Raw genomic sequence first — 24,580 nt, forward strand, 5'->3', positions numbered from 1 at the left:
CTGCAAGGGAAGGGATGTGAGTAGCTTGGCCACGGGCGGAAGCATCGACACTAAAAGTCCAGCACCCAATCATTGGGATGTGCTGCTCGGCAGTGAGAGCATGAGTGTCCTTAGGAATCATTCTCTGAGGGAGAAGAACTGGAGACTGGACTGGCTGCTCACTGGCGATGGCGTTCTCTTGCTAGATCTTTGAATTAAAACCAAGGCCTTTGAAATTTCTGATAGGGCTGTTGAGCCACAGGCTTTAGAAAGCACTTGCTATGCCTGCTTAGCTTGAAGGATTGGATTTCAGTTTTACAGAAAGGGAAGCACGTGTCATAGAGGCTAGCTGCCTTTCCAGGTCACTTAACTAGGCGTCGCTGCTGGCTTTCAGGGTGGGATCCTTAGTTTTGCAGATTTAGAAACTGATCTTGGAGATTACTGGAATTAGATGTGCCCAGGCACCAAAGGAACCAGTGTCATCAGTTGATTGTTCTGAGGCCCATCTGACCATGCCAAACGCAGCCACCTCTTGGGATTGCACACACCCCACTTTCTCCACTGCTAGGAAAGCCTCCTGCAGCCAGGCTTGTGAGATTCCTATTCAAAGCCTAGGGGTCGCTGGGCATGGTGGTGCATGCTTGTAATCCCCGCGTTTGGGAGACATAGACGGGAGGATCATGCAGGTTTGAAGCCAGCCGTGCTGGCTTAAGAGACCCTATTTCCAAATAAAAGAATGAGTCTGGGAGTGTAGCCCAGAGGTAGAAGGGTTTCCAGGAACCCCAGTACCACCAAAGCCTAGGGGTCATCTCCGGTGCCTGCACTTGGTTCCCTTTGGAGCCTTGAGGTGATTCACACCCCTTGGAACCCCAGTCAATGCATTTCTCATCCTTCACCCAGTTTGCAACACGAATCTGTTTTCTGATTTCTGCAGACACACTGTTCTGCTTCTCCCTGTCTGTTCCATCAGTTCCCCTCGCCTGTTGCTGTCCCCTTGTAGCTGTTTTTTTCAAATCCTTTTACACGTCTCCTCAAACCTTTTCCTTTCTGCAATGAGCCAACTGTCTTCTTTGCAGAAGCCTCTTGATTCTTACCTTTCCTCCCCTTAAAGCCACAAATATCTTTTCTTCACACACATCATTTCACCCTTGCTGCCCAGAGCAGGGATGTGGTCACAGGCTGCAGAGAGGTGGGGCGGGACCCCGGTCTCCCTGTGCCCTTGTGCTGCGTGACTCCTTCCGGGGCCTGGGTGGGGGCCACTGCCTTCAGGGAAAGCCACCTCTGCTCCCCAGCCCTGGTGTGCTTAGGAGCCGACACCATTGTGTGCTGAATGTGCCCAGGGCTGCTGATGGCTCTCCTTGCCACCTCTATTCTATCTTTTCTATGTGAAAATCTGTCTTCCAAAGCCCATTTCTCCTCCTTCTAGACAGAATCGTGTTCAAGACACTCTTAATCTTCATTTTCCCTTGTATCTGCCATATTGTGCACGGACGAGTGCTAGTATGAAAACAGATGCTGAATCTGTCGACTTCTTAATAATAGTTCTTAGGGGTGTTGGCAGGAAGCAGAGTGAAGGAAACCAATCGAACTGGAAATCAGGGCTCACTTCCTTCTGTGTGAAATTTGCCTGGTGCATGCTAAGCATATACTTTCTCTGAGCTATAAGAGCCAGCCCCAAAGAGGAACTTTTTGACCAGATTTCTGTGGCCGCTTTGTTGGGTCTTCTGTTGGGTCTTGTTAGTTGGTTATATCTAGATACACTTTAAAGACTTGAGTGCTGGTGTCTAAGAGGGTTGGCTGTTTTGATCACCTGGGTGGCTTGTTCTTAGCACAGACATTGAGAAGTTTCTCCCCTTGGGGCCCCTCTTTTCTAGGTGCCCACAGACTGCTCACCTTGCTGTGACTTTATCTTCTCACGGGGCATGTAGTGTATAATTAGTATTTTAGTTTTGCTTGTTAAAATAACATTCAGTGTCATAGTCCTGGGATTATAGCTCAGTTACTTTGGGTTTCACTCTGTCTATACACCTTCACTTACATATATGGATATATGGAAATGGTAAATTCTTTTAGAGTGATAAACCCATCAAATCTTAGACTAATTTTATTTTCCACTATTGGAACCTCATAATCCATCTCTCCATGTTCTGGCAACAGAATCATGCAGGTAGACACCCCCCCCCCCATTTCCTCTTTGACTGATTCCAGAATTTAGGAAAGGTATCATGGCTAATGGATTATGAATTCTTTCATGCTGCTTATGGAGAACTGAGTTTTTCTTGTTATGGCTATGAATTTATTATTACTTGATTAGATTCTTACATTTTCACAAGGCTCAGATAAGCAAAAACTGTGAAATACTGTGTTTCTACCTGTGAGAAATTAGATATATCAAAGCTCTGTAAATTCCTATGCCGTCCTAATGAAGGGATGTTTGCTCCAAAGTTTATTACTCCAGCAAAATGCAAGTTTGGTTTGTGTGGGGTTTTTTTTTTGGGGGGGGGGCAGTGGTACTGGGGTTCCTGGAAGCCCTTCTACCTCCGGGCTACACTCCCAGACCTACTTTATACTTTTTTTATTTTTGGAAACAGGGTCTCTTTAGCCAGCGCTACTGGTTTCGAACCAGCGCGATCCTCCTGTCTCCGCCTCCCAAGCACGGGGATTACAAGCGTGCGCCACCACACCCGGCTTGGTTTGTGTTTTGAAAGCTGGTATTGAAGAAACCAGGAAATCTTGGCTGCTCATTCAGCTCTCTGGCTAATTCTGCCTCTGTCAGTGCATCTTTTGAAACTTGATTTTCATGTTTGTAAAATAAGGGAATGATATATCATCATTAGGTATTTTTATGATGCTGTGAAACCTAAGAGTATGCACAAATTATTTCTTGCATTTGATGCTAGGAGAAAAGAGGGAAAGATTTTTTATGTTTTCTCTGTTACTCAAGTTAATGCTCTAGATAAGGACACATTGCTATTTTTATTTGGAAATATGTTTCAAGAAAATAGCAACTATTATATTAAATTAACTTTTTCCATTTCAATTTTTATTTTAATGAACATTTCAGAACTGCCTGAAAGGAAGACATGGTAATTCATACTATTTTAAGATTTTCTAAGGTATTATTCTTACCGGCATTCATATTTTGAAGGATGAAAGCTTTTTAAAATTTGTGCTGGGTACATTTCCAAAGAAAAAAATATCCAGGCTTTTATTAGCCCAAATAAAGCTCACTAAAGAAAAAGCAGGATGCAAGGAGGAAATGTTTAGAAGAAGACTATTCTATTTGGGTTTAAATTTTTGCTATTTTATTTGGTCACATATAAAGTGTGGCATTGAGCCAGGCGTGGTGGTGCATACTTGTAATTCCAGTACTTGGGAGGCTGAGACAGGAGAATTGCAGGTTCATGGCCAGCCTCAGCTACTACTTAATGAGGCCCTTTGCAACTTAGTGTGAGACCGTTTCAATATAAAAGATAAAAAATAGGGCTGGGGGGTATAACTTGGAGGTAGAATGCCCCTGGTTTCAATCTCCAGTGCCACAAAAAGATTAAAAAAAAAAAAAAGGGTGGCATTACTGTTTTATGACTGGGCTTTGACTTTTGGCTTTGATTATCCTTTTCATCTGCCCTACCATTTTAAGGCCAAATTCAATAAAACCATGAAATTAATGTTTAATAAACTACTCAGCCCAGCCTCTCTGTTTCAGACCCCTCTAATTAGCTGATCACTCCCTTCAGGTCAGTCTTGGGCTGTCCGATGGTCCCACCCAGTGTGTCACAGCACCCCTGCTTTGTACCTTCTTGTATTTGTCCTCTCTGCAGCAACTGCTGGAGCTTTCTTGGACTGTCAGGGGCCCCCACCCCGTCTCTGATGTGAATTCCTCTAGATGTCTTCATGGAGCCTCCTCCTGTCTCTCAGTCGCTGTTGTTTTCCCTTCTGGTTGGTCACCTGTACGCCTGTTGCCACTGAAGGCATTTTGCTTGATGGTGTGTCGGCCGCTGTCTTTCTATTTTATCCGTTATAAGCCCTAAGCTTGTGAGTGCAGGTCACTGGTTAAACACCACTGCAGTGTCCTAGATGCACTTAATAATTACTTCATTTATGTAGCAGGGTTTCATTTGGATTTACTTGTTAATGATCACAGAGTCACTCTTGGATGCTTGGAAGTAACTCTGGGTGATAAAGCCAAAGCTATCTAAAAAAACTGGATGTTAATAACTTCCCTGTACAGATTGTTAATGAAAATGAAAAGATTTTTTCCCCCATTTGACAGTGTATTTCATGTTTACTACAAGGCAAGTATTTGTGTGCACTACACTGATAAAAAGCTACAGCCAGGTGGAAGAGCCAGGCCACAATCCACTTGATATAGTATGCATTTACCCAAGTCAAATTTTATAATGAGTTGTTTTTTAAAATGTTCTAAGAGGAAAGATTATTTGAAAGTACTCTAATAAAGTTACTGAACTGAAACCTTTACAGGTGCTTTTTTTTTTTTTTGTGAGGGCGGGGAGTGGCTACTGGGGATTGAACCTAGGAGCATTTTACCTTTCAGCAAAATCTTGGGCTCCGCCAGGCGTGGTGATGCATGCTTGTAATCCCCGCGCTTGGGAGGCAGAGACAGGAGGATCGCGCAAGTTCGAAGCCAGCCACACACGTTGGCTTAGGAGACCCTGTTTCCAAATAAAAATGTAAAAATAGGTCTGGGAGTGTAGCCCGGAGGTAGAAGGGCTTCCAGGAACCCCAGTACCACCAAAAACAAAACAAAAATCTCGGGCTCCCACTTTTTTCTTCTTCTTTTGAACGGGTTCTCACTAAGTTGCTAATGATGGCCTTTGAACCTGTGATCCTCCTGTCTCAGCTTCCCAAGTGCTGGGATTCCAAGCCTGTGCCACTTTGCCTGGCTGAAGTACTCTTAAAGTAGTATTGTGTACTCTGCCCGGTCATATAACAAAGCGCTCCCTCGAGGGCTTCGAATTCAGAATGTGCGCTCTTGACAGAATCAGCATGCTTAGTGTGGAGGCTCTGCACTTCCTGGCGGTGTACTCTAGTCATGGCCAGAAAGCGGGTTGCAGGAACCCTCTGCTTTCTCAGTTGATTTCAGAAACTGGGCGATGGCTAGGGCAGCTAGGGACCCAGTTTGGCGCACGAAGTACAATAATACAAATAAAGTATCAGGAGACCCCAGTCCTCATAGACTTGAAAAGGAATCGAAGACTTGAAAATTTAATTTTAAGATGCAAAAGGATGTGAATAGTTTCTAGGAAAAATTACAGGCTCCACTGCATTTATTGCCGTTGGCTCACTTGGAATCAGCGTTTGGTGTATGCACATAGAATGAGCGAATGGAGTTCATGTACTCCAACTTCCTCTCGAGTAACTAAATACTTAGTAAAATAGCTAGATGTATGTGCTTTTGAACCAGTGTAGAATTTATGCTAAGGAAACCACACAGCTGAACTGTTGATTTCACATCTAGTTTCGGATATTCTAGAAATAGTTGTTCAAATATCCAAGTGCATGTGCGTACAAGTACTAGATGTATGTGTGTGTACACTCGCGTGCACGCACGCATGCATACCTATATTGCACAAGTCTGTATTGCATATGTGAGTGGTAGTCTGGTGTCTGGAGCATTGACTATCGATAACTGTAGGTTTCTAGGGGTCAGGAATGAGCAGAGGGTTATGGAGAGATAGAGGGAATTTCTAGGATATGAGATCTTATTATTCTTTATATTGATTCTTCTCTTCTAATTGAATCATTTCGAAATGTATTTTACTTCTATGTTGGTCAGAAGAACACAGGGACAGAATATGTAAAGTTTTAGGCACGTTTTCATTAATATTTAAGATAAGTTCCTAGTTGAAGGGTAAGCTCGTCTATCTAGAAAGTTGTTTTCCAGAATGATTCATGCCTGCGCCAGCTCCATGCGATGGTTTTGTAATGAAGGGATAATGGAAGGCATTGTCAGACTGGACTACTATTGAGCTCTTTAGCGGTATGATAAATAGACATAGAGTGCAAAATATCCTTATGTTTTTCTTTGATCAGTTGTACGAAAACCCTGGTTTGTGTTAGATGGGCCTGTTATTATTTAGAGAACTATGTCCTAACAGCAGGTTCCAAAGGCATACTATGAACAAAAGGATTCACACTGTTCTTTCTTCCATCCTTTAGAAAAGCTCAAGAGGAGAACAAGAAAGTGGTGTTGGCTGGATGTGTCCCGCAGGCCCAGCCTCGCCAGGACTACCTCAAAGGAATGAGCATCATTGGGGTATGCTTGTATTTGTTGTCAGAAAAGAAAAATCTCGAATATTAACATAATAGCTCCACATTTTAGTTCCTGTGTCTAGGTTACTTAAACATTCCTTCCTCATTATTGCCTCTCAAACTGTGTGATGTCTGTGTGACTCTTTCATTTCACCTCAGAACTGTGTTCTGTGTTTTCTCATTAAGAAAGAGTAGTACAAGCTGGGTGTGGTGGCGCACGTTTGTAATCCCAGCATTTGGGAGGCTGAGGCAGGAGGATCTGGGATCACGGCCAGCCTCAGCTACTTAGTGAGGCCCTTGGCAACGTAGACCCTGTTATAAAATAAAGAATAAAATAGAGCTGGGGCGTAGCTCGTAGGTAGAATGCCCCAGTACCACACACACACAAAAAAAGAGTAGTATAGTAGAAAACCATAGTGTGGAATTTATGTCCTTGAATAACATCGTCTTTGTCTGTTGTCATCTCTCTCCATATTATACAATTCCCCATCCCACTTATCCTCACCCGCTAGTGCATGGGGCCTTTCTTGAAACACCGCAACTGTCATTTTCTCCTCCAAGTCTCATCTCTAGCATGACATGTTCCATTGAGTCTCTTCTGCCTTCTTTGTGGCCTCTGTGATCCTTCATTTGGTCCCCTGTGACCCTCTGTGTGGTCCCCTTTGGCCCTCCGTGTGGTCCCCTGTGGCTCTCCGTGTGGTTCCCTGTGGCCCTCCGTGTGGTCCCGTGACCCTCCGTGTGGTTCCCTGTGACCCTCCGTGTGGTCCCGTGACCCTCCGTATGGTTCCCTGTGGCCCTCCGTGTGGTCCCGTGACCCTCCATGTGGTCCCCTGTGGCCCTCCGTGTGATCCCCTGTGACCCTCCGTGTGGCCCCTCTGACCCTCCGTGTGGTCCCCTGTGGCCCTCCGTGTGTTCCTCTGTGACACTCTGCATGGTCCCCTGTGACCTTCCGCGTGTTCCTCTGTAAGTCTGCCCCTGAGCTCCCTCTGCTTATTGTACATTGCTATCTCAGAACAGCTTTGCTTTTAGATTTAGTGTCTTGATTTTATATTTCTTACATGATTTTTTAAAAATGGACATCTTTATGTAAATTATTATTCTCATGAGAGCAGCTGTCTCTTTTTTTTTTATGAGAGCAGCTGTCTCTTTTTTTTTTTTTTTTTTGGCGGTACTGGGGTTCCTGGAAGCCTTTCTACCGCCGGGCTACACTCCCAGACTTATTTTATATTTTTGAAACAGGGTCTCTTACGCCAGCGCGGCTGGCTTTGAACCTGCTTGATCCTCCTGTCTCTGCCTCCCAAGCGCGGGGATTACAAGCGTGCACCACCATGCCTGGCTAGAGCAGCTGTCTGTCTTTAAAAAAAAAAAAAAAAAAAAAACACTCAGTGTGGTGGCCCATGCTTGTAATCCCAGCATTTGGGGAGCTGAGACAGGAGGATCCTGGTTTGCGGACAGCCTCAGCTATTTAGTGAGGCCCTCCATGACTTAGTGAGACCCTGTTTCAAAATAAAGAATAAAAAATAGGGCTGGGGTGTAGCTCGGAGATCGAATGCCCCTGGGTTCCATCTTCAGACAGCAAAGTTGGAAAAACCAACAACAACTCTGTTTCTTCAGTCTTCTTTATGTGCCTGGAATACAGTAAGTACTCAATAAACGCTGACTTAAAGAGTCTTCCCTTTGTAGTTTTGTCTTTGGCATGCTTCTTTACCTTGTGGGCAATTGGCTCCATGATGTTCAGAGACCACTCTGTTCTGCCCCTTATTCTTTGTGGCTATCACTGTTCACAAAATGCTCTTGAGTAGTTGACATTCTGTCAATATTGGTTGACCAGATGGTGCATTTTTTTCCCTCTTGCCATTCTTCCAAAGCTGTGCCCTGTCAACTCACTAGTGATTGTCTTTAAAACAAGGCCTTATTAATTAAAATTATACATATATGTATGTATGTTAAAATGATGTATGCTCATTGTAAAACTTTGAGCTTTGCGCCAGATCTGTCCTTCCTCAGTACACTATTGGCAGGCTTGCGTGTCCTGTTCACACTGTAATGAACTTGTTTTCTGCTGCGGAGTCCTAACCCCACTAGCAAATTTAATAATCTTTGAACAAACATTCTCACTTTAAACAAACAGAACGTGAATGTTTGGTAACTTTAGTTTGTTCTCACCATTTGTCTGTTTACATTTTGATTTCTCTTGGTTTAAGGAATGAAATGAGTATTGGACTCTGGAGTTATCTCTTCACGTCAGACTAACTCTCTCTAAACATAATCCTGCTGTGGCAGGGAAATAGGAAACGAGTTAGAATTCTGTTTTAGAGATGGAGTGTGGTACATGCTTGGACTTCATCTTCAATTTCATCCCAAGGAATGGCGCTACTGGGATAGCAGATTTGCTCTAGCTCAGCAGAAGCCTCTCCTCTGTGTGTATGATGGGCACATTTCTGAACTCATTGTGTGCAGGAGGGAAGCTTAATGTATGTGCGTGTTGGGGGAGAGGACATACTCAGGATCCACTGTGAGGGTGGAGGCCTGGGATGAGCTCGGGAGCGGTGTGTTTGCTTAGCATCTTTGATGACCTGGGTTTGATCTCCAACATGGGGGTGGGGGGGGACAGTAAGCATCATTTAATATGATGCTCAGAGAGAAGACAGGCTTCAGGAGCTTTCCTGTTTTTTTTTCTTTTATTTTTTCCCCTCAGTCTAGCACTCTTCTTTCCGCCATAGCCCCAGCCCCATTTTATTTCTTAGATTTATTTTATTTGGCTCATTTATGATTGGAAAATATCTGAAGAACACATGTTTTGAAAAGTGACTAGAAAGAACATTTTTATTTCTCTCACCTTTATATAATTGTTATAACTCTGTTTATCCCCTTCAGACTCTTAACCTTTGCATCTTTTACTTACTTATAATTTCAAATTATATTGTATATTTGTTTTTTATGAGTTTTTAAGCTACTTTAGTTCCTTCATTACTGATCGTATGGAAGGATGTGCTGTAGTCTACTTAACTCTTAATTTTTGGATATATGTATTCTCAAATTTTGGGGGAATTACACAAAATACATTACTCGCCACAGGGGGCTTTTATTTTAACCTAAAAATGGTACATTGCAGTAGGGCACAGTGGTGCAAGCATCTCAGTACTTAGGAGGCTGAGACAGGAGGATCTTAGGTTCAAGGACAGCCTCAGCAATTTAGTGAGAGCCTCAGCCTTAGCAAGATACTGTTTCAAAATAAAAAATGAAAAGGGCTGGGGGGTGTAGCTTGGAGGCAGAATGCCCCTGGGTACAATCTCTAGTACCAAAGGAAACATAAAAAAAGGTGTAGTACATTATAAACTGTCAAAATCACATTATCTCGAATACTTCAGAATACTTCAGAAAAGTAATTATAGATTCATTAGCATCAAGGACTATCAAAGTATTAGATTATTCTTTGCCAATATAATTTCACTGAACATTTTTTTCTGTGGCATCTATATATTTTTCCATGGCTTTTTGTATGTGAAAATTATACACACAGAATTGAATAGTTTTTAAAAATTAAGAAGCCCAAATCATCTATAATTGGATATTTATTATGGGCCAGCCAAATTCTTTCTTTTCTTTTCTTTTCTTTTTTTTTTTGGTGGTACTGGGTTTCTGGAACATACCAGATCTATTTTATATTTTTATTTGGAAACAGGGTCTCTTAAGCCAGCAAGGCTGGCTTCGAACCTGTGCGATCCTCCTGTCTCTGCCTCCCAAGCGCGGGGATTACAAGCGTGCGCCACCAAGCCCGGGATTATGAGCCTGTTTCTGATTAGAATCACTAGGCATGGTGGCCCATGCCTGTTGTCCTAGCTACTTGGGGGACTGAGACAGGAGGATTGCAACTTTGAGGTTCACACTGGGCAACTCAGTGAGGCCTAATCTCAAAATACAAAATTAAAATAAAAAGGACTGTAGCTCAGTGTTCAAGTCCCCTGGGTTCAAGTCCTTACGAATAATAAATCTTAAACTGTCCATGGTGGCCCACTTTTATAATCCCATTACTTGGGAGGCTTAAACAGAAGGATTGCAGGTTTGTGGCCAGCCTCAGCTACTTAGTGAGGCCCTCTGCAACTCAATGAGACCCTATTTCAAAATATAAAGAAGAAAACATAGGGCTGGGGGTGTAGCTCAAAGGTAGAATGCCCCTAGGTGCCATCTCCCGCGCCCCCCCCCCAAAAAAAAAAAAGAAGTTGGATTTAAGAGGAAGAGGAGTTCTTGGGACAGATGCTCATTTTACTGACATCCTCCTCCTAACTTGGCCTCGTGTTGAAATTTGCTCCTTTGATCTGTAACTTGGAGTTAGTCACTCATTGGTACCACTTTAGGGGATAAATTTGTCATGTAGTTTTGGTTAACAAATCTATCATATCATTGGGGAACACTCTTTCAATGAGAAGACAGAAGTGAAAACACACAGGGAAATGACGTTTTGTTCAAATGAATCCACATGGAACAGTAAGTGCTCTCTTATGTAGCACATTAATAAAATTATTGACAGGCTTGTAAATCAAAGTCTTTCTTCTGATTGTGTTACAACACTCAGCTCAGAGGTTGCTGTGGTCTTCTCCAAATTTAAAAGATTTGGAAATTGTTTCATTACCATTTAAAATGTGGACTTTTCTTCAAAGCTTGGAGCAAAATTTAGAGACAAATATGCTTTATGGAGAAGCGAGTATTGAACCTATCTGGTGATGATTATTGGATGAGACTTCTATCATGATAAGAGTGAACGTTTTTAATATACAGTTAATGGGAAAATATTTTATATCTATGGTTCTTTACAAAGATGGGCATGATATAATTTTCCTTTTTATTTATTTATAATGTACAACATGATCTCCTATTTTTTATTCTTTTTAAAATTTATTTATTTATTTATTTATTTATTTATTTATTTATTTATTTTTTTGGTGGTACTGGGGTTCCTGGAAGCCCTTCTACCTCCGGGCTACACTCCCAGACCTATTTTTACATTTTTATTTGGAAACAGGGTCTCCTAAGCCAGCGCGCGCGACTGGCTTCGAACCTGTGCGATCCTCCTGTCTCAGCCTGCCAAGCGCGGGGATTACAAGCGTGCGCCACCACGCCCGGCTTATTCTTTATTTTAAAGCAGGGTCTCACTAAGTTGTAGAGGGCCTCACTAAGTAGCTGAGGCTGACCACAAATCAAGTACTGGGATTACAAAAGTGCGCCACCACGCCTGGCTTAAGGTTTATTATTCGCAAGGACAGTCCTTAAGGACATACCCTAGGCCCCTGAATTTATTCTACACAACTGTGGGTTTTTACCCTCAATTAACTTTTCCTCATTTCCTTTCCATCCCATCCCTGGTGATCTCTGTTCTACTCCGTTTCTGTGTATTCACTTTTTATTTTTAGAGTCTACATACACGTGAGCTCAGGCGGTAGTTTGACTTTCATGTCTGGCTTTCTGCCCTTAACATGATGTCTGCAGGTTCATCCACATTCTTGCAAATGGCAGTATCTCCTTTTGGAAGGCTGGATGACACTGCGCTGTGTACATTGACTCTGCTTTCTTTACATTGGTCGGCTGATAGATGCTTAGGGTTTTCAACGTCTGGGCTGTTGTGGTTAGTGCTGCAATGAACAGGAGAACTCAGATATTTCTGCAAGGCGCCGATTGCCCTTCCTTGGACAGAGATCCAGAAGTGGAATGTGTCAATCCAGAGGAATCTTTATGCGCTTTTCCTTAATGGCCACCCCAAGTTACCTTCCCACCCACAATACAGAAGGGTTTCCTTTCCTTCTTCATCCAGTGCCAACACTCATCGTTTCTTGTCTTCTTGATAGTTGTCCTCCTCGCAGGTGTGAATTGGTCTTGATTTGCATTTCCCTGAGGATGAGAGATACTGAACACCTTTTTCATATACTTGTTTGCTATTTGTGTGTTTTGGAAAAATGTCTATTTGAATTCATTGCTGATTTTTTAATAGGGTTGTTTTTCTGCTCTTGGGTTGTGTGAATTCTTTCTAAATTTTGAATGTTCTCAGATATATGGTCTGCATTTTCACCCCAATGTACTGGGTTGTCTTCCTGTTTTGTTTATTTCCATTGCTGTTCAGGAGCTTTTGAGCTTGTTTGTAATCCCATTTGTTTATTTTTTGCTGCTGTTGCTTTAAATTTTGGTGTGATGTCCAAACATTTATTGCCAAAGTCAGTATCCAGAGGCCTTTTTCCCCCTTATATATTTTTCCGGGGGTTTTATGATTTCAGGCCCAATGTTGAGGCCGCTAATGTCTTTTGAGTGGATTTTTATGTATGATGTAGTATACAGATTCAATGCAACTCCTATCAAAATTCCAATGGCATTTTTTTCACAGAAATAGTAAAACAGTTCTAAAATTTATATGAAATCACAAAAGACCCCAAATAACTTGGACAGTCTTGGAAAAGAAAAACAAACTTTAGGCCTCATGCATTTATACTTTATTACAAAGTTGCGGTAATCAAAATAGTATGGTGCTGGAATAAAAACAGATACACGGGCCAATAAAAGAGAATAGAGCGTCCAGAAATAAACCTAAGCACATGCAGTTAACTTATTTTCATCAGGACCACAAGGAAGGCATAATGGGGAAAGAGCAGCCTCTTCCATAACTCTTTCTGGGAAAACTAGATATCCAATGTAAAAGAATGAAATTTGATCCTTATGCCATTTTTTTCCTCTTTCAAAGATCAGTTGAGTTTTTATGTGGTTTTAAAGTTTTGGTCTGATATTTCTCAATTAGACTGCAAATGACCCATTGCTTTTTTATTTATGTACTAATAAAATTAGAGCTAATGATGAAGCTGCTCTTTGCGTTTAAGTGTTCCGTATATCCCAGTCTCTAGAACAGTATGTACTCCAGGGTTAGTGTTTAATAAATATTTGCCAGATGATCGTATTCATGCTAGTGGTTTGTGGGGGAGAGCTGACAGTTCTCGATCTCTTAGCATAAAATTAAGAGATTGTAAAACCCCAAGTAGCTTTCATTCAAGTATAAAAAGAGTTACACCACGTAAGAATATGGTTAAATAGCGATCACTGCAAATTTTCAGTAAAATCAGTCCCAGCAATCTTAGCAACCTTCCGTGAAGTCTCCATTGCCTTTGTTTTGCAAGTAAAGTCTGAACTTCAGGGCCTGCATCTCAGTATTTCAGATCTTCTCCTTCTCCTGCCCTTCTGGCTTCATCTCCTTCCCAGGGCATTTTATCCCTGGGGCTATAGCCTAACTCTTTTATTTTTTGTTTTGAAACAGGCATGGTCTCACTGGGTTGCTGAGGCTGTCCTTGAACCTGAAATCCTCCTGTCTCAGCCTCCCAAGCACTGGGAGTAAGAGCGTGCAGTGTCACGCCTGGCCACTGTGTCCCTAACTCTTTTGTGATCCAGTGCGTCGTTTCTATCTCTCAGCTCTTATACATATTCCCCCTGGTTCACATTGATGCCTCTGCTGTGTGGTCCAGCATTGATGCTACCTGTGGTCCAGCATTGATGCTACCTGTGGTCCAGCATTGATGCTACCTGTTCACAGGCTTGCCTTCAGCCCTGAGCAAAATTGTCTTCTGCCTCGTCAGTCCTGTGCCACCCCCCCTTATAGCACCTGTAATGATAGCAAATGCAAATTTCCAGTTATTTTCCTGTTTGTCTCCCCTGAGTAGAATGTAAGTTCCGTGAAGCAAAGACTCTATTTTTCACCTGTATATCTCCAGTATCTCCGTATATCACCCGTATATCTCTAGAACAGTATGTACTGCAGGGTTAGTGTTTAATAAATATTTGTCAGATGATCGTATTCATGCTAGTGGTTTGTCGGGGAGAGCTGATAGGGTTGTTTTCTGGGTCTCTCAAAGTGGCAGGTTCAACTGGATAGCATTCAGTGTTTGTCTAGGAAGACCTCTGAGGTGTTTATAGGCAAAGAGGAGTTGATTCATTGCCTGATATTCATGGCAGAAATCTAGGCAGACTTTGGTTCCCTCTGTGTTGGAAATAACAGTAGTATCTTTTAGCTAGGCACATGGTAGGTATTAAAGGTGATAGCGCATGTGAATTATTAGCACAGAGCCTGAAACAAAGTAACTTTAAGAAATAGCGGCTGTCACTGTATTACAATCTTCAACCTACCTAACTGGGCTGTTTTGGGGTGAGGGGGAGATACTTCAAATGCACTAAAGTAGAATCTCTTGCTAGTAAAAAGGTAGCAGCTTAGCCGGGCGTGGTGGCGCACGCTTGTAATCCCAACATTCAGGAGGCTGAAACTGGACGATAGTGGTTTGCGGACAGCCTCGGCTTCTCAGTGAGACCCTGTTTAAAAAAAAAAAAAGAATAAAAAATAGGGTGGGGGCTGTAGCTCAGAGGTCGAATGTCCATGGGTTCTACCCCCAGACACCCCCCTCCCCAACACACAAAGGTATCAGCTTGTTCTCAGATGTTTTCATATGAGGAGCTGGTTTCCTTGCCAAGCTGGCTAAGCTGTGTTTGGGATTCGTCTTAGTTTCCTTGGGCTGCTGTAACAAATATCTACAAACTGGGTGTCTGCCTTGGCCAGTTCCAACACCTGCATTTTCCAGTATGGTTTCTTAGCCACACGTTACTATTTAAATTATTGAAAAATTTGGTTCTGCATTCAGACTATCCCCATTTCAAGTATAAAATTAACACTTGTGGCTCATGACAACAGTATTGGATAGCCCAGCACATGAACATTTTTACCACTGTGGTGGAAAATGCTATGGGCAGCACTGTTCTCAACAGTTGGGACTCTTTAGAATAGCACATTTTATTGACTTTAGGTGCCATTGTATAGGCTTGTTTCTTCAAGAGATGTTTAGTTATAAATTTGGAGTAGTTCATAATAGTGGAATAAACTATTTTATGGGCTTCTTTTTAAAGTTCTTCAGCCGAATGACTCATTAGTGTTATTTATGAATTGTTTATTCACCAACTCCTTTCTTCTTTGTCGAGAACATATGGAGTCAGGAATAGGACATACTGCACGCCTTTTTTTCTGTATGTTTATAACGAAGTGCCTGAAGGACACAAGATACTGTTTTATTTATTTTATTTGAATTATATGCCAGAGAATAAGCTCTTGTGTGTTCAGGGCTACAATTTATAGTATTAATTAAGAGCAGCTTTCCTTTTCTTCCCGAAGGAGCTCTGTATATTCATTACTGCGTGTGAATTTTGAGTTAGGTCTCTTGTGCCTGATTAGTTTTTCTCCTCCCCTTGCCTCCCACTCTGCTGTTTTCCCCTCCTAATCCTGTACTTTTCCGGCGCACCCTTCTCTTGCTTCCTTCTTGGTGTCCTTTCTTCTCGCCCCACAATTTCCTCTACTGTTCTCTTTATTAAAAATGGAAATGGAACCAATATTTTCTTTAAAAAATTTTGATGGACTTAAAACTTAAACTTTTTTTTTTTTTTTTTTGGTGGTTCTTGGGTTCCTGGAAGCCTTTCTACCTCTGGGCTACACCCCCAGACCTATTTTTATACTTTTTATTTGGAAACAGGGTCTCTTATGCCAGCACGGCTGGCTTCGAACCTGCACAGTCCTCCTGTCCCCGCCTCCCAAGCGCGGGGATTACAAGCGTGTGCCACTACTCCTGGCAAAACTTAAACCTTTTCTGCTCATTTTTATTGAGTTACTTTTTTTTTTTTCAGTAGTAGGAATTGAAACCAGGACCTAGGGCATGTACGGCAGCTGATCTACCACTGTGTTAGATCCCCAGCCCCTCACATAAATTGTTTTAAGTTTTGGTAGACTCTTGAAAGTCCTAGAGTTTCTTATACCAGCTAGTAATTATCAGATGTGGACAATACCTAATTTTTCTGCCATGGAAACAAATGCTATCAAGTTTTCTTTTTTAATTATCGAGTTTTTTTTTAAACCAGAATATAATTTCAGCTATATAAACTTAAGCAATTTTTTTTTTTTGTGTGTGGGATTGAGGATTGAACCAGGGGTTTTGTACCTCCAAACTAATCACCCTAGCCCTATTTTATTTTTATTTTGAAACTGGGTCTCACTAAGTTGCTGATGCCGGCCATGAACTTGTGATGCTCCTGGTTTAGTCTACCAAATACTGGGATTATAGGAGGCTGCGTGCACATGCCCAGCTTTCCAAGCAGATCATGACTATTAGGATGGTCACATTTCTTCTATCCATATACAAACACATGCATTTAAACTTTTAATTTTGACAAAATAGACTTAACAGAAAGCTGACAAAAAGGAGCAAAGAATTTCCATATGCCCTTTCTCAAATATCAGTATTTTAACAAACGTTTACTTTCTTTTTATATAGACACCTTTATTTTCTGATTCTCTTGAAAGTAACTTTCAAGCTAGATGCCTCTTCTAAATACTTAGGCATTTAAAAAAATAAGGACATTTTCTTTTATCACTATAGAATAATTATCAAAATCAGGAAGAAGCTTTGGTTCAATATTACCAGCTTGTGCGTGCATAGGTTTTATTCAGACATTGTCAATAGAAAAAAGAAAAAAACACCAGATATTCATAGTTGCGTTTAGTTTTCAGGTCTCTTAGGGTCCTTTAATCTGGAACATTGCTTTCATTTTTTCTATAATGAATGATCTTGACATTGGAGCATTTGACCACTTGCAGAATTCTTTTTTTGGTATGTGTGTGGTTATACTGGCTTTATTGAGATTATTCATACATTGTGTAATGCATCCAATTAAAGTGTATAATTCCATAGTTCTAAGTACGTTCACAGAATTATGTGACTTTCAATACAACTAATTTTCAAACATCTTTTCACCTGAAAAAGACACGCAGCAGTCACGTACCTGTGCCGTCTCTCTCTCCTGTTGTGGACCCTTTGTATAAATGAAACAAACAGTATGTGAGTTCTGTGTGTGTGTGTTTTGGCTTAGCACAGTGTAGCAGGTGTCAGTACTCCATTTCTTTCTGTGACTTAGTATTTGATTGTATGGATATGCCACATTTAATTAGTGGATCAACACTTGGGTTTTTATCTTTGCTATGAATCATGTTGTGAACTTCCCAAGTACTGGGATTACAGGTGTGTGTGTGTGTGTGTGTGTGTGTGTGTGTGTGTGTGTATACAATTTTGGTGTGGGCTTAGGTTTCTTTTTTTTTTTTTTAGTATATTGCTAGGGTTGTAGTTGCTGGGTCATATGATAAATCCGTTTAACCATTTGAAAACTGAAGATTGTTTTCCAGTATATGAGGGTTCCAGTTTCTCCTCCCTCCATCCCTTTCCCCACCATCCATCCATCCATACTTCTTTTTCTGGTGGCACTGGAGATTGAACCCAGAAGGACATTCTATCTTTGAGCTATACTTATAACCCTATTTTATTTTTTGATTTGGAAACAGAGTATTGCTAGTTTTCCACATGCTACTGTTGAACCTACAGTCTTCCTTTCTTAGCCTCATAAGTGCTAGGATTATAGGCTATAATCCTAATTCTCAGCTGTGCCTGGCTGCAGGTTTCAATTTCTCTATATCCTCCCTAAAAACTACTGTTATCTTTTTTTGTTATTATAGGCATTTATGTGGATGTAAAGAGGCATCTCTCATTTATTTACTTATTTATTTATTTTGGTACTTGGATTGAACTCAGGGCCATTCTACCTTTTATCTACATTCCCAGCCCTATTTTATTATTAGTATTAGTATTAGTATTAGTAGTAGTAGTAGTAGTAGTAATAGTAGTACTGGGAGTGGAACCCAGGGGCTTTTCTACCTCCAGGCTATACTCCCAGACCTATTTTTATACTTTATTTGGAAACAGGGTCTCACTAAGTTTCTGAGAGCCTCACTAAGTAGCTGAGGCTGGCTTCGAACCTGTGCGATCCTCCTGTCTCAGCTTCCCCAGTGCTGGGATTATAAGCATGCGCCACCATGTCCGGCGGCCCTATTTTATTTTGAAACAGGGTTTTACTACATTGCAGAAGTCCTAGCTAAGTTTCTGAGGCTGGCTTAAAACCTGTGATCTTTCTATCTCAGCCTCCCAAGTACTGGGATTACAGGGTGTGTGTGTGTGTGTGTGTGTGTGTGTGTGTGTGTGTGTGCGTGCGCGCGTGCGCTAGTGTGTCTGCTCAAATACACATCACCTGAATATAATCATTTTAACCATGTTTAAATGTAGACAGGTCAGTGGCACTAAGTATATTCACATCATTTTGCAACTATCATCACCATCTATTTCTGGAATATTTTTATTTTCCCAAACTGAAACTGTATCCCCCTGCAACAGTAATTCCACATTCCCCATTGTGGTTTTAATTTGCGCCTCCCGCTTGCCCAGTGGTGATGAGCATCTTTTCCTTGGTTAATTGTTCATTCTTTTATCATCCTTGGAGTAGTATCTGTTCAGATCCTTTGCCCATTTTTAATTGGTTTGTCTTCTAGCTTTGAGTTGTGGGAGTTTTAAATATACCGTAAATACAAGTTTCTTATCAGATACATGATCTGTAAAAATTTCTCCCATTCTCCGCATGTGTTCATCCTTTCTTCATGGTGTCCTTTGAAGTACAAGAAGTCCCCATTTTGATGGTGTCTGGTTCATCTGGCTTGGCTTTGCGTTGCTGTGCTTTCCTGTTATTTAAGAAACCATTGTCTAATCCAAGGTCGACATGGAGTATGGCTGTAGTTTCTTCTAAGCATTTTAAGTTTTACCTTAGCCTCATCTCCGTAGCGGACCACGCTCTCCTCAGTTGTCCTCTCCTTAGGAAGCTGGCGTGCTTTGAGCTTTCCGTTCCGTGCGTGGGAGAGCACTTTGGGTCTCTCCATCCCCGGGTCATCTCATCTTCTGCTCCTCTGATTCTGTCTTCTCTCCTCAGCCGACACTTTGGTTCTTCATCCACATTCCCTGGGGCATCTGACCAACTCTTCCATCTGTCTCCCATGCCTGTGCTACCGGGGCTGCCTGGGCGTCCAGATGTACTGTCCCACCTGCGAGCTGCCTCCACACTTGGTTATTTCTCTGCCAGTGCCTCTCTTTTGTTCTGTTCAGCAGCCGCCTCCATGTCCAGACTGTGAACCTCGATCTCTTAAAAAATACTACATGCCAGCTGGGCGTGGTGGCGCACGCTTGTAATCCCCACACTTGGGAGGCAGAGACAGGAGGATCGCGCAGGTTTGAAGCCAGCCAAGCGCTCTGGCTTAGGAGACCCTGTTTCCAAATTAAAAAAAAAAATGTAAAAATAGGTCTGGGAGTGTAGCCCGGAGGTAGAAGGGCTTCTAGGAACCCCAGTACCACCAAAAAAAAAAAAAAAAAAAAAACCAAAAAAACAACAACAACAACAAAAAACTACATGCCTGTATCCACACTCATTATAACCACTGATTCTCTTTACTTTACTTTTCTCTCTCCTTTCTCCAACCTTAGCCACTTTATTTCTCCATTTTTGTTCTACTTCTGAATCTCTTTTCCAAGCTTCCTCTTAACCACAATGTGCAGTCAACTTTTTTTTTTTTTTTTTTTTTTTGGTTCTGGGGATGGAACCCAGTGTGTGTGTGGGGGGGGCTTTTACCTCTGAATTACACCCCCCAGCCCTATTTTTTATTCTTTATTTTGAAACACGGTCTCACTGACTTGCAAAGGGCCTCACTAAAAAGCTGAGGCTGGCCACAAACCTGCAATCCTCCTGTCTCAGCCTCCCAAGTACTGGGATTACAAGTGTGCTCCACCACTCCCAGATGCAGTCAACTTGTTTATGCCTTGCTTTCTCCCAATTTATTCCATAAGCCTCCTAATGCTGGTTTTCCAGCCCTTTGGATCATTGTGGCATTCCTTAGATACTCAATAGATGATGAGTGAAGGAATCAATGGAATTAGCAAAGTTTGGGTCAGTCTGTTTCACTCTTGTATGAGAACTGATGGACCTCAAGACACTCATGGGATTCATTTCACCCGGCTTCTCAGCTCTGTCTGATGGTTTTCACATGTGCCTGGCATCACTCCCCGCAGGCCCCGTGGCAGGTGTTCCTGAAGGTTTGCTCTGCTCCTCCTTCATCCTGTGCTTTCTCACTTTTTGCCGAACTCACTTGCTTCATTGAGGCACAGTGAGGCCAAGGGATGACTGCGTGTTCAACATCCTCCTGACTTCTATGAATACCCCCACCTGCCCCTGCTTTCCTCCTGGCCCCCTTTTAGGAAGAAGACTTAGACGTCCCATTCTGGAGGGACCTTGCACCACCAGTTATTTCTCATTAACTCTTCTTTCTGTGCTTAGCATGTAAATTGTTAAAAACAAAAAAGAGGGAAAAAGAAATAGTTAACTGCACTAGGGGGCCGGGCGTGGTGCCGCATGCTTGCAATCCCAGCATTTGAGAGATGGAGACGGGAGATTTCGGTTCGTGGACAGCCTCAGCTACTTAGTGAGACCCTTTGTAATTCAGTGAGACCCTGTTTCAAAAAAACTAAAAAAACCTAAAAAATAAAAAACCAAAAGTAGGACTGGGGGTGTAGCTCAGAGGTGCAGTGCCCCTGGGTTCCATCCCTAGTACTGCCCCCAAAAAACCCACAAAAAACCCCACCAAAAAAAAAGCTATGTGAGCCACAGCACATATATACTTGATTTCCCATAGCCACCAGGGACCCTCTTTATCCTGTTCTTTATACACACCTTTATATAAGAAAGGTCTCAATGAAGTGTCTCCATTTTATTTGATTTATTGCTATGGAACTAGTTTCTCCCCGAGTTTATATATCCTCTAAACGCATATTTATTTTAGTCTGTATGTTACTTATTAACTCTGCAGCATAGCATGTGACACTGTTGGCTTTCTCCTCTTTTGTTTTGCCTCCAGCAGTTTCTCAGAGTGGTCCCAGGCAGGGCAGGGTTGCAGCGAGCCAAGGTCTTCATTTTCCTTTTTTCTGTAGGTCACCAAGGCCAAAGGAATTCTTCTAAGAGACTTGCAATTGTGTTTTGTTTTGTTTTGTTTTTGCAGTACTGGGGATGGAACCCAGGGGCATTCGACCTCTGAGCTGCACCCCCAGCCCTAGTTTTTATTCTTTATTTTGAAACCAGGTCTCACTGAGTTGTAAAGGGCCTCACTAAGTAGCTGAGGCTGTCAGATCCTCCTGTTTCAGCCTCCCGAATGCTGAGATTATAAGCGTGCACCACTTTTTCCTGGCTTGTAATTGCATTCTTTCCAAATGCTTTTACAGAGGTTCTTTTCATCTCAGTTGAGTTCATTGTTGTATCATAGTGACTTTTTTTTTTTTTTAAATCAGTAGGAATAGGATGAATGCGTTTTGGTGTATCCATGCAGTTAAGATAGGCAGCAAATAAAATGAACAAAATAAACCCGTATGTATGAACAGTGCTTAGAAAAATCAGGGGACATGTCATGATGTAATTAATATTTCCCCTATCATTTGTAAAAGAATAAAAAGATAAAACTACAGAAAACTACAGGAAAAAATCTTTTATGTGTAAGTATTTAACATCAGAAAAATACCTGTCTACTCATTTTGATGAGTGATTTTTATCTCTGGGGCAGAAACAGAGGATGACAGTTAATATGGCTTGGTTTATTTCCTTTCTGAATGTTTTAATTTTTCCAGTGCACATATATTTGCCTATACTAAACCAATGATAATTAGGGGATTTTGAGAGAATCTGCTTTGACCTGTTGTTACTTGACTTTCTCCCTCTTAACTTCATGGGTCATATTTTTACCCGCCCCTTATCATTTTCCTTCCTAAACCTAGGCTCTCTTCTCAGTCTCCTTGGTGAGCGTCTCTATTGCTCAAAAGTCACCTTTCGTTCCCTAGGTCTGTTTGTATTATCTGTCCTCTGTGTTCCCATGGTACTCTGGGAAATTAGCCTTAGCAGCTTCATACAGGAGCTTTCTTATCTGATCTTGTGTTCAGTGGATCTGAGTATAGTATTTAGCACATGATAGAAATTCATTTGAAAATTAAAATAAGCATTGAATTTGGGTTAGTGGATCCCTTTAATACCAACATGTCCTTCTGTGTAGATTGGTACTTTATGTCCTGTTCCTTTAAGCGTTGCAGGATAAGGCATACGTTAATTAAATTTAAGATTATATTTTAGGTTATGTTGAATTTATGTTGGTAGACTATGCTAACACAACTCCAGGCAATTTGTTTAAATGCAGCATGCATCTTCAATTATCAATGGACGGCAGGAGGATGATAATGTTGTTCTCCATTATTAAACTAAATATGAATATAGAATTTTTATAATATCTGCCAACGCCTTAATTAAAGGAAACCGACACTGATGCACTCAGGAGTGTGTAGCATTGACTCAAGCAGAAGCATAAACACAAATGATTCTTCTTGCAAATTGCTTCTCTGTTTGTTTTCTTCTCCAGGTTCAACAAATAGATCGAGTGGTAGAAGTTGTGGAGGAAACAATTAAAGGTAATTGTTGAAAGCGAGATAAGCAGATGTATTTATATTTTCTGAACTGCATTACAGAAAGTTAGTTAACACTTGCTGAGCATCTTTAAAAGTTATAATTTTGGAGCCGGGTGTGTTGGTGCACACTTGTAACCCCAGTGCTTGGGAGGCTGAGACAGGAGGATCCCGGTTCGCTGCCAGCCTCACCTACTTAGGCTCTCTGTAACTTAGACCTTGTTTCAAAATAAAGAAAAGTTCAGTCTGGGGGTGTAGCTCAGAGGTAGAATTCTCCTGGGTTCAATCTCCAGCACCACACACACACACACACACACACACACACACACACACACACACACACAGTTATAATTTTGACTTCATACATTAACCAGATAGTATGTTTTTTTTTTTTTTGGCCTATAAATGAATCAGTGAATTAGAATGCAGTCAGTTGTTTTGTTTTGAGTGATACTGGGGATTGAACTCAGGCCCCACAGCCCTATCTCTTTTTATTTTGTGCTTTGAAACAGGATCTCACTAGGTTGCTGCAAGTCTCACTACGTGCTGGGGCTGTCCTCAAACCTATGAGCCTCCTGTCTCATGTTCCCAAGCATTGGGATTACAGGTATGCACCTTCATGCTTGGCTATAGTCAGTTGTTTTTAAAATCTTTTGTTTTATTTTTATAAAATGGACTTAGTTTGAATCTCAGATCAAAAGACAGTACAGGCCGGGTGTGGTGGCGCATGTTTGTAATTCCAGTGTTTGGGAGGCTGAGACCAAAGGATTGTGGTTCCTGGACAGCCTCAGCTACTTACCGAAGGTCCTTCGCCACTCAGTAAGATGCTATTTAAAAAATATAAAGACTAAAAAATAGGACCAGGGGTGTAGCTTGGAAGTAGAATGCCGCTGGGTTCCATCCCCAGTCCTGGAAAAAAAAAAAAATACAGTGTAATCTATTCTAAAATAAGGATGATTTTTATTTGCACATTTTTATATTGCATAGTTGCAGTTTTCCTTCTTAAAAGCACTGCTTAATTTTATACATCTACAAGGTATATTTGTACTGGTTACCCTAGAAAATAGTATAATGCTTTGGTTATTTCATTAACTACCGCTCATTGAAAATGATTCTTGTTGACGTCACTGAGAAGTAAACCATCTTCAGTTCTAAGGCTTTTTTTCAGTATTGAAAGGCTATTTTTCTATATTTGATTAGCACAAATGGAAGCCAGTGACATGATATTGAAATACCAAGTTAAATGAATCCAGGGTCTCACTTAAAACTTTAGCTTTTATTATAATCAACAAAGTTGTGTTCTAAAGAAAGGAATGGACTATATTTACCAGACTGAAAATTTTTCTGCTGTCTTGTGTTCAATATTATCTTTATTTTTTGTTTATTAAAATCTTTGATTTATTAGGGATTCATGACTTTTTTTTTTTAATGGAACTGGGGATTGAGCCCAGGGGCATTCTACCTCCGAGCTACACCTCCCGCTCCTACTTTATTTTCTATTTTGAAAGAGTCTCATTAAGTTGCTGAGGGCCTTGCTATGTTGCTAAAGTTGTTCTTGAACCTTCGAGCCTCCTGTCTCAGCCTCCTAAGTAACGGGATTATCACATGCATCATGATATTCGGACACTGGTCATTTTAGAACATGAGAACAAGACTGTGCCTTCGTCTTCTTTTGAAATTCTAAAATAAAGTGAAATATCGGGATTAAAAATTATAGCACTGATAGTTTTGAAATTTCAAACTGTACTTCAGCCTCATCTTTGAGAATGTATTGAGGTTTTCCTTTTTCCTGAGGTGCCAGGATGGAACCCAGGGTCTTTTGCATTCTGGGCAAGTGGTCTACCACTGAGCTGCACCCCAGCTCCATGAACATCTAGATACCAGCATTAGTTGTGCGGGTTGCCAGACAC

At 41.4% G+C, this 24,580-nt stretch overlaps 1 protein-coding gene across 1 annotated transcript in view; it reads left to right on the forward strand.

Moving 5' to 3' along the window:
* Window positions 1-24,580, forward strand: part of CDKAL1 (CDKAL1 threonylcarbamoyladenosine tRNA methylthiotransferase) — a gene marked incomplete at both ends in the record, with an annotated part of 604,736 nt that overhangs the window by 174,720 nt on the left and 405,436 nt on the right. Inside the window, 2 exons of the mRNA XM_080710287.1 lie at window positions 6,160-6,256; window positions 22,628-22,676. Of these exons, the coding sequence (XP_080566413.1) occupies window positions 6,160-6,256; window positions 22,628-22,676 (146 nt within the window). The remainder of the gene's footprint in view (window positions 1-6,159; window positions 6,257-22,627; window positions 22,677-24,580) is intronic.

The sequence above is a fragment of the Muscardinus avellanarius genome (assembly GCF_963383645.1).
Source record: "Muscardinus avellanarius genome assembly, chromosome: 14".
Lineage (NCBI taxonomy): Eukaryota > Metazoa > Chordata > Mammalia > Rodentia > Gliridae > Muscardinus > Muscardinus avellanarius.